The sequence below is a fragment of the Eubalaena glacialis genome, chromosome 1, assembly GCF_028564815.1.
Source record: "Eubalaena glacialis isolate mEubGla1 chromosome 1, mEubGla1.1.hap2.+ XY, whole genome shotgun sequence".
NCBI classification, from domain to species: domain Eukaryota; kingdom Metazoa; phylum Chordata; class Mammalia; order Artiodactyla; family Balaenidae; genus Eubalaena; species Eubalaena glacialis.
The window spans coordinates 110,341,809-110,351,764 of record NC_083716.1 but is presented as its reverse complement, the minus strand read 5'-3'; the positions used below and the strand labels follow the sequence as shown (position 1 = coordinate 110,351,764).

At 54.7% G+C, this 9,956-nt stretch overlaps 1 protein-coding gene across 1 annotated transcript; it reads left to right on the top strand.

The window, feature by feature from the left end:
- The first annotated feature begins 992 nt into the window (after positions 1–992).
- Positions 993–9,405, top strand: LOC133091378 (serine protease 40-like). Its single transcript, XM_061190607.1, is given in 6 exon segments — positions 993–1,356; positions 2,138–2,300; positions 4,187–4,236; positions 4,239–4,460; positions 6,070–6,236; positions 9,085–9,405. Coding segments are annotated over 6 exon segments (1,287 nt in total).
- Positions 9,406–9,956: the final 551 nt, after the last annotated feature.

Below are 9,956 nucleotides of genomic sequence, written 5' to 3'. Positions count from 1 at the left end.
GGGTTCAGTCAGGTAAACTGTCCAGATGGTCTCACCAACACCTTCCTCTCTCAGGGCTGCATCCTTGGAGCAGCACCCACTGTGGGCAAAACCTACATTCCAAGGGCGGGGGAGGGGTGAGGAGCCCCCAATTGCCCAGGTCCGGCTCCAGGGTCAACCTGCAATTACCTCCTCTTGATGACCTCTTCCAACAGATGAGACTTTGAATTTTAAGTTTAACGGGATGAGACTCTTGGGGACCTTGAGGCATAGTGAATGATTTAGCATTTGAGAAGGAAGGACATGAGTCACTAGAGGTCAGTGGCTGGACCCCCTAACGACCCATGCTCTTGTATAATTCCCTCCTGCTGAGTGTGGGAAAGACCTGTGAGTATCCACCCCATGATTATGTCATGTTGTACAGTACCAAGTGAGTCTGAGAAAGGGATGTTACCCTTGGTGGCCCTGACCTGATCACATGGGGAGTGGGGGCAGAGGAACAGATGAGTGCAAAGTGCCCTGGATCTTGAAAGCAAGTTGGGCACATTTGGTGACACTTATAGCAGCACCTGACCTCTGAGCATCAGTGTTTATTCCTTGGCACAGTGCCATAGCTGCCCTGATGTCTCCCTGCAAACTGGGGTCCCTGGACGCATCAGTATTTATTCCTTGGCACAGTGCCATAGCTGCCCTGATGTCTCCCTGCAAACTGGGGTCCCTGGACGCATCAGTATTTATTCCTTGGCACAGTGCCATAGCTGCCCTGATGTCTCCCTGCAAACTGGGGCCCCTGGACGCATCAGTATTTATTCCTTGGCACAGTGCCATAGCTGCCCTGATGCCTCCCTGCAAACTGGGGTCCCTGGACGCATCAGTGTTTATTCTTTGGCACAGTGCCATAGCTGCCCTGATGTCTCCCTGCAAACTGGGGCCCCTGGACGCAGGGGTCCTGTGTGCCCTCTGCTTTCCGCCTCAGCCGGGGGGCTCCCAGCGATTACTGCCTTCTACGGACCATGGCTGCGAGAGCTCCGCACACACGTGGCACGCTGCTTCTCCAATTGCACGCGCGTGTGTGTGCGCGAGCGGCAGGTGGTCAGGTCCGGGTCAGGGGTGTGGCCCACAAAAGGAGGCGGTTTCCCAGCACCCCCCAGGGCCCGCGCGAGCCGCTGTCGGCTCAGTCAGGTCGCAGATGCAGGATTGACTACATGGAGATCAAGGGGGCTGGGGGCTCAGGTCCAGGCTGGCGGGGAGCCTGCACCCTGGCTGTCATCCTGCTGTACCTACACTCACTCCTGCTGCACACTGAGGTGTCTGGGACCACCACAGCGGGACCGCCACAGCCAGCCGCAGCTGGACCACCACTGCGCGCCGAAGAGGGTGAGTGGGCAGGCGGGCAAGAGAGTCAAGGTCGCTTTCCCCTCATATGTCCCTCCCCTCCCCCTACTGCCCACCCCCCGCCCCGACGGTAGACAGGTAGGACCTCTACCTGCCCAGCGGGTTCAGGAGTCCCTGGGTCCCTGGGGCGCATGGGAGGTGGGGGAAGGGACGGCCATCTTCCCCGCCGGCTCTTCCCGCTAGATCTCAAGCGTCCTCAGCCCAAGGACTGGAGTCCTGACCTGGCCGGTCCCTGTCGGCCCCCGCACCCTCTTCAGTTGGGAAATGAGGGAGTACTGCTTTCAGAGGGGAATTGTCAAGCAGAGTATGCTCCATTTGGCCTCAGTCTCTCTAGAATGTTGGGCTGGGTGAGAAGGATGTAACCACTTCATCTCAGTGGCATCGCTCTGGAAGGCCTCCGTTTCTGGGACTTCAAACAGCGGGGTGCTAGTTACGTGAACTAGGTCTGGGAAGGGGTCTGGAGCAGCACCACCTCCCAGCCCAGACCTCTGCCCCCGGCTGGTGTGCTGAGGCCCTCTGCAGCTGCCTCCCTTCCCGCCCCCTCCAGACCCACAGGCTGCTTCCTTAGCGCTGCCATCAACAGCGAAGCCAGGTGGCCCTTTGTTATGTGGGCCATGTCATTTCACCCTGGGCCGTGGATTTCCCAGCTGTGAAGTGGGAGGATGGGCTGTGGTGGCCCTGGGTCCTATGGATGCTGACATTTAGAGGCACCGAGGTTGGCATCCATAACACAGGTGCCTCATGGCTGGGACTGTCTCCACAGTGTGTGGGCGGCCTGCCGTAACTGGGAGGATCTTTGGTGGCCGGGACGCACCTGAGAAGCGGTGGCCATGGCAGGTCAGCCTGCTCTACAATGGTCAGCACATCTGTGGAGCCGCCCTCATCAGTGCCTACTGGGTGGCCTCAGCTGCCCACTGCTTCCAACTGTATGTCTTCCCCACAGCCCGCTGCTGGGTGGGATGCGGAGGGAGCACAAATGGGCAGAACAGAAGGGGATGAAGGTTGTCCCAGCCTTTTTTTTCCCAGGCTTTGTTCAGGCTTTACTGCCACCAGGTGTCTCTGTGTGTGCTGTTGCCCCTGCCTTTGACTCAGCAGTTCCCTCTCCCTGGAAGGCCGTCCTTGCTCCCCACTGGACTCCAGTCTCCTGACTGTCTGAGTCACATATCCCAGGACAGGGGCTATCTGCCTCATCTCTCCCTCCAGGGATGCCTCCTCACACTTTGGTAAGACTTGCCAAGATGTTGTGGTTATCTCAGCTGTGTGTACTTTACTTTTAAGTAGCTAAATGGAAATTAACTCAAACTGTGATGATCAATAAATACTGGAAAATAGACTTTAGTTCCATTGAAAGTGCTTCCAGTCTACTCTATCTTCCCTAAACTTAAGGAATTAGATCTTGTTCCCACTCAAGGTGGACTCTGGTTTCTACATCTTGCCCAGTTCTAGAGAGTCCACAAGATCTCAGCCTTACTTTCCTCTTGTGCAAATGGTGGTGAGTGTGTAGTGTCTCTGGCCACATGCTTCAGGCTTTGTGTTGGAACCATAGTCCCAGGGCCCCCACTTCCCAGGGCTGGGGGCATCCATCAGGCCCTGGTGTGGACAAGCATTTTGCCCCCTTCAAGCCAGGCTATCCACAGGCCATCTCCAGAACAACCGCTGGAGGCTTCCCTGGGTCCTGACCACTTGCACAGTCTGACATGTTTCTCTCTGGAGGCATCCTGGGACCCAGCTCTTCTTGTCACTTCTGTTGAAGCATGTGCCTAAGAGGAGCTGTGGTCACCACCGTCCCAACAGGCCAGAGTGAGGCATAAAGCAGATGGCGTCTGTCCGGGGAGATGGGACACAGCAGTCAAGAGAGTGGGCTGCCCCTCAGGTGCATCCTGGGCTTGCTCTGTGCCCAGAGTGGGTGGGGAGAGTGTCACCCTCCAAGTCAGGAGGATAGAGCTGCTGGCATCAGCTGTCTTTGAGATCCCACTTGGGTTCTATTCATTCATTCAGCACCCACGGGTGCCAGGCCCCATGTGAGGCCCACTGTGGGGGACATGGAGATGCAGGACCCACCTTGAAGTTTCTTATCCTACCAGGAAAGTGAAACACAAGCCCAACTACTGTGATGCAGGATGGGAGGCCAGAATGTGCAAGAGGGTAGACCCTGAGCCACTATTAGAGGAAGCGCTATGGGTCCCATCAGAGGAGGGGCTTGGAGCTGGAGGGGCCTTGTGGGAGGAGTCTGGGTAGGGAGACAGCCCAAGCAGGACATGTGGGTGGAAAGTTGCTCATGTTCCAGTAGCCAGAAGTTTAGTTCCATGCACTCTTCCATTTGCTCCACAAAGGCTTGTTGAGTGCCTGTCAACAGAGGAGGACCAGCTTTTAGAGAAATCAGCGTGTGAGGACTGGGCAGGAGGGGGATGCATCATTCTGGGCTGGGAAGTGGGGTCTCTGAGAATCACCCCAGGCCCTGAGAACTTCCAAGGGTTCTGGTCAGAGCTGGGAATGAGCCAAGTCTCCGCTCATCTAAACTGAAGGGGTACAGTTTGATGTACCCCCAACGTTTCTTTCCAGCACAAAGATTCTCTGCTCCTTTGATTCTGGTGCGTGCTGGGAAAGCCATCAGAAACTTTCAAAGGACAAATGTGCTGAGGCTATGGACAGCAATCAAACCTACCTCAGTATTAGGAAGGGAGGAGAGAGCATGGTTTTGAATAACGGTGGGGTCTCACCAGGAGGAGGGGGTGGGAGGTAGGCAGCCAGGGCGAGGATGCTGGCCCAGCACCCAGAGGACATGGGTGATAACGCAGCTTCCCCACAACAGGTCCCATGATCCATCTGCCTACAAAGTCCTGCTAGGGTACTATCGGCTAAAACTCCTACCTCACACAGCCGGCAGGCATCTGTGTACCGAGTCATCGTCAACACTGACTTTAACAAGCACTACTACATGGGGAGTGACATCACCCTGTTGCAGCTGTATCGGCCTGTGGACTTCTCCGACTACATCCGCCCCGTCTGCCTGCCGGGACCTAACACACAGTTGCCCCCTCATACCTCCTGTTGGATAACTGGCTGGGGGATGGTCACCGAGGAACGTGAGTGGGGGCAGGGCAGGCGAGGAGAGCAAGGGCTGAGGAGGAGGGGGGAGAGCAGTGACCATTGTGGACCCCTTCCAGACCTGATAGCATGTCTGCTATCAGTTCAAGTTTCCTTCGGTCCATGGTTCAAAACACTCTGAGCATCTCTAACTTTTGGAATCAGGCACCTGAGCTCTTTGACTCAGCCATTCAGGATTCCACCCTGACTCCCAGGCCCTGTTTGGGCCAGGCCCCTTCAGGACACCTCTTGAGCTTCCACTGCTGTAGAAGTTACTTGGGGCAGAAGTAAGGAAATGAAGGTAGGCCTGCTCTCTGGCCTGGGAGGTGGAGTTGGGGCATTTATGGCTTAAGAACCTTTACATCTGTGAACCTCACTTCCCTCACCCCTTAACTCAAGTGGAACTTGCCCTTTCTGCCAGCTTGCTGGGCTTGCATATTTTTAGACCGAGAGAGGAGAAATGTTGGGCAAAGATTTTTGCTCTAGGGTGAATGCTTTTGATTTAGAAAAATAATAAGATTGAGTGAAAAAAAGAGGAGAATGTCAATTTGGCATGATTTGTAGGTCATGATTTGGCATGATTTCGTATCTCAGTGGAGGCATTTGGGGCAGGACTTTCTTTGCTATGCAGGCCAGTGCCAGCATCCCTGCTCCTGGCCACAGATGTCAGTCACAACGCCTTGTCATGAGAACAGCCAACTCTCCAACATTTCCAAAGACACTATCCTGGGATGGACTGTCACTTGTTAAGAACCACTGACAGAGCAAGGAGGATTCTCCAAGACAGGTGGGAGGGCAGGAGTTGGGGCACGAAGGGGAGTCACAGGCTGCAGCAGCCACCAGGACAGGGAGCAGATGACACCAAAGGGAGTCTCAGCTGGCAGCTGTCCTTCCCCCTCCGTACCCTCCCCTGACCGCAGTTGCTGAGCCTGGGCCAGCCCAGCGACATGTGAGGCACACACAGCAAGGGCTCCATAGGGGCGAGCTGTCACCATAACACCGTGCTGCCATGGGAAGATGCCTTCCATCTGTGAGCAGGATCTAGAAACAGAACCCACGTGGGCAATGTCCCCAGACCAGGTGCTGCTCAAGAGGCAAGGCCATGCCTTGTTTGTCATGCCACCTAACCCTACTGGGCATTGTTAAGGACATCACTGCCATACTTTGGCCAAGCCAGGACTTCCAGCGTCCACCCACTGTGCCTCCGCTTCTGTCTCCACATAGCAGCCAGATTCGTTGTTTTTTAAATATAACCCTTCAGTGGTTTCCCAGTGTGCTCAGAATGAAATCCAAGCTCCACATCCTGGTGAGGAGGCCCTGCTTGCTCTGGACTCTGCTATGATGTTGCCTCATCTTTTTTCCCCGCCACTCCCACCCCACTGCAGCCACGATGGCCTCCCTCCTCGTCCTCCCACCACAGGCCCCTCACATTTGCTCTCTCGTCTGCCCTGGATGTCTTTCCGCCTCACCTTTGCACATCTCTGACGGCTTCCCCAGTCCTGGCAGCTAGAACTGATGGCATCTCTATTAGCAGGAAGGTTAAGGAGGGAGCTGGTTTCTCTCCCAGGGTACACACCACATCTGAACCCCTCTACCCCACACACACAGGGGTCCTGTCTGCTCCCTACACACTGCAGGAGGGAGAGGTTGGTGTCATCGACAGCCAGGTTTGTACTTCGTATTTCCAGGGGCCAGATCCCAACAACAATACCTATTCTATACGTGATGACATGCTGTGTGCCGGGGACCTCATGACAGGAAAGTCCATCTGCCGAGTAAGTGACGTGGGCTGCCTCTCCTCTCCTGCGGCATCTGTCACCTCTCCTCTGTGTCTTCTCTGAACCCTGCCCCAGCCCCTGACTTCCTCTTCCTGGGCCCACCCCATCCTGAAGCATCAGAGCTGAAGCACAGAAGCCCCCAAAGGGTGCTGCTCTATCCCATCCAGTTTCTTGATAACTTTTAGGAGCTTTGTTGAAAGACAGCATACATAGAAAAGGGCATACTTTACAAGTGTATTGTAGGATGTGTTTTTTTAGACATTGACACATTCATGTAACAGGCACCCAAACGGTCTTACACCTCCTTCCTGTCACCGCAGAGTAACCTTAACCTGGCTGCTAATGCCCTGTGGGTTCATGTCAGGACTCACTTAAATGGAATCTCACTCGACACACCCTCGGCTGGTCCCCTTCAGTCAGGTCTGTGAGGTCTGTCCATCTTGTGTGGAGTTTTGGTTGTGTGTCATATTGTTGTACTTATTATTATTGTTGTGTGAATATACTGTAATTGTTGTGTGAATATACTGTATTATTGTTGTGAATTATTGTTATTGCTTATTGTTGTGTGAATATACTGTAATTTTCTTTTTCCGTTCTAGTGTTGGCGGCATTTGGGTAGTTCCTGCTTGAGACCATTGCGAATGGCATTGCTGTGAACATCCTTGTGCGTGTGTTTTAGTGCACATGGGTCCGCAGTTTGGCTGGGTATAGCCCTGGGAGTAGAATTACTGCACCATAAAATGTGCACATGCTCACCTCTCCTAGATACTGGAGAGCAGCCTTCCAACCTGCTCGGACCCATCTGCACTCCCACCATCAATGGCTGCTCCATGTGGCTGCCAAGACTTCACACTGTCCACCGTTTTCATTTTAACCATTGCATGCTTTTCCGTTTGCATTTCTCTGGTGAATAATGAAGGCAAGCACTTTTTCATATGGGTATTGCCTTTTCTGTTGTGTCTATCCACGTTTTTTTGCCCTTATTTCAAATTGAACTGTGGGCTGTGAGTCCAATGTTGTGTGCGTGCACTGTCAATGTCTTCTCCCACTCTGGGTAGTGCTTCTATTTTACGGTGGGGAAGCTGAGGCCCAGAAAGGGAAGTGGACAGCCCAAGGAAAGAGATCATGATCACAGTCAACCTTGGAGGGGCCATGTCCTCCTCTGGGGCTGTGGCCCCACAAGCTTCCTCACACAGCCTCCTCTCCCTCTCCTGCACCTTCTTTCTAGCACTTTCTGTCTCCTAGAAACATGCTGCCATCTGAAAACACACCACATGACCCTTCCCACCTCTGCCCACTGCCCTCATTCTCTGCCTGCCTTCCCAGCAGGGCTGGCCCCAGGGTGTCTGCACTTGCCCTCTCTTGCTTCCTCACTTCTCTTTCTTGCCTTAGCTCACTCCATCAGACTTGTGCACCTGCTGTTCCTCCAGACTGCTCTTATCAAGATAACCAAAGGCCTCGGTCTCACCGGGGCTGCTGGTGGACATCCTCCCACCCCCACTCAGCAGTGCACCCTCCAGCATCTTTCATCAGACTCAGAGGGTGGCCCCTCCTGTGTTTCCTGCTCTCTTCCTCCTTCTTCTGACACCAGCACACCAAGGACCCACCCCTCAGCACTCATCCTGTTTTCTTGTCTTGCTCCATTCTTTCCTTAGATGGAGAGGAAGGGTCATATAGGGCAAACCCTGTGCCTTACCGTTTCTTGCCTGTCTTTGTTACCCTTGCTGCCACAATCGTGTCCTGACAGGTCTCCCTGCAGCATTTCATGTCCTCCCACTGGCTGTGTTCCACCCAGCCCCAGAACCACCCTGCCATCCTTTTAGAATTCGATTCAGGTCACATCACTTCCCTGCTGAGTGTCCTTAAGTGCTCCCTTCACCCCCAGCCCCTGGCTGATGAGAGCTGGGAGCTGGCCTTGCTAGTCCTTGGCCTCAGCCATGCCAAGCATGCTGGCCACCTCTGCCTGCATCTTCCAGAGTCAGGCCTTGCTCATCCCTCCAGTCTTTCTGTCAGAGAAGCTTTCTGAAGGCCCTCCTCTGGGCACCTCTGTTCCACATCTGGAGTCTGCACATGTGTGGGATGCATTGTCCCTGTAGTGTTGCATGTCACCTCATCGTCTCCCACACGCAGAGCGTGCTCAGGCATGCTCATTCAACAGAAGGCTGGAGGGGTGCTGTGTTTCCTTGGTCCCCACATTTGCCCTGTGGGATGGAAGCATTCTGCCCCATGGTGGCAGGTGCCTTCCTGCCTTGGCATCCCACACTCAAAGTTCCTCACATTCTTCTGGGAGCCCCTTGGGATCCCCTGCAATTCCAGCCACCCCACCAGCCTGGGCACAGGCATCACCTCTTTTCCTCTGAGCACATCCAACAGCTTGGCATTTTCTAAAGATGCTTAATCAAGAAATCGAGGAAAAACTAGAGTCCTTAATGAGTCAAAAACGAAGTCCCAGGTAGGATGCAGTACTAGGCAGAGGATTTAGCTAGAGGCCTCCAGGCCTGCCATGGCCGTTCTGGAGGACACTGGGGGGGGGGGCGCCTTCTCCCACATGGGGCTGGAAGGGCAGAAGCCTGGCATCCAGATCCTGGGGTCCCCCTGTGTATTCTTGTAGACGTGAAATGGGCTCCAAGGCCCCACCCTTGAGATTTTGATCCAGGAGGTCTGCAGTGGGACCCTGTGTCTGGACCTTTCAAATTGCCCAGGTGATTCTGATGAGAATAACTCACTCACATCCCCACCTTGCCACAAGGGCTCCTCAACTCCACTCTGGTGTCTTCACACTGTCTGAGCAGTGCATGTCCTTCTCCATCTTGGTCCCCATGACTCATGCCCTCTCTTTCCTCAGGGAGATTCTGGGGGTCCCCTCGTCTGCCAGCTGAATAATACCTGGCTTCTGATTGGGCTGTCCAGCTGGAGTCTGCCCTGCCAGGAGCCCATAAGCCCCAGCGTCTTCACCAAGGTCTCCTACTTCGCCCAGTGGATCTCCGAGAAGCAGGCTGCCTCACCCAATGCTGATGCTTCTTCCCCTCCTCCTGAGAGCAGACCTCCTTCTGTGCCCAGCTTCACTTCTCTGGGCAGCGTCCACAAGCCCAGGAGCTTCCTGACCCTTGTGACTTCACAGACCTTCCTCCTGCTGCTGAGTTTCCTCTGGACACGGTGGCCGTGACAGATGCATGGGGCCCTCCTGGCCCTCTCCCTGGAAGCCTGTCTGCTTTAGTGCCAACGGGTTCTACTTAAATGTGTCCAGCTCTGAGCCCTCCTGGCCATCTGAAGTCTGCTCCAGGCCTGATAAAATAAAAATAATGGAAGAAACTTCCTGCTCCTGTTTCTGACTCATCAGAGCCATCTCGCACCCCTACCCCAACTGTGCTTTGAGCTCCTCCCTGGATGGGGGTGGGGAAGGACAGGGGCACCCAGCAGCTGGCTGGCCATCTGGAGCTGAACCCTCCTCGGTGAGTCTTCCAGAAGAGCTGGCATGGCTCAGGGCCAAAGCATCACTTCATGGAGGACGTGGCATGCCCTAGGGCCTGCGGGGCAGTGGTGGCCAACATAATTGTCGTCCTAGCGTTGGATGATTTGCCCTGAGCTGAGAATGGAGAAGGCTCTTCCAGGCCCACAGGCCACTGAGGCTCTGCTGGAAAGGCTTGGTTTGAAGCAGACAGCAAAGGGCCCTGGCCAGGAGGCTCAGGTCAGCCATCCTCAGAGCTCTGTTCCAGG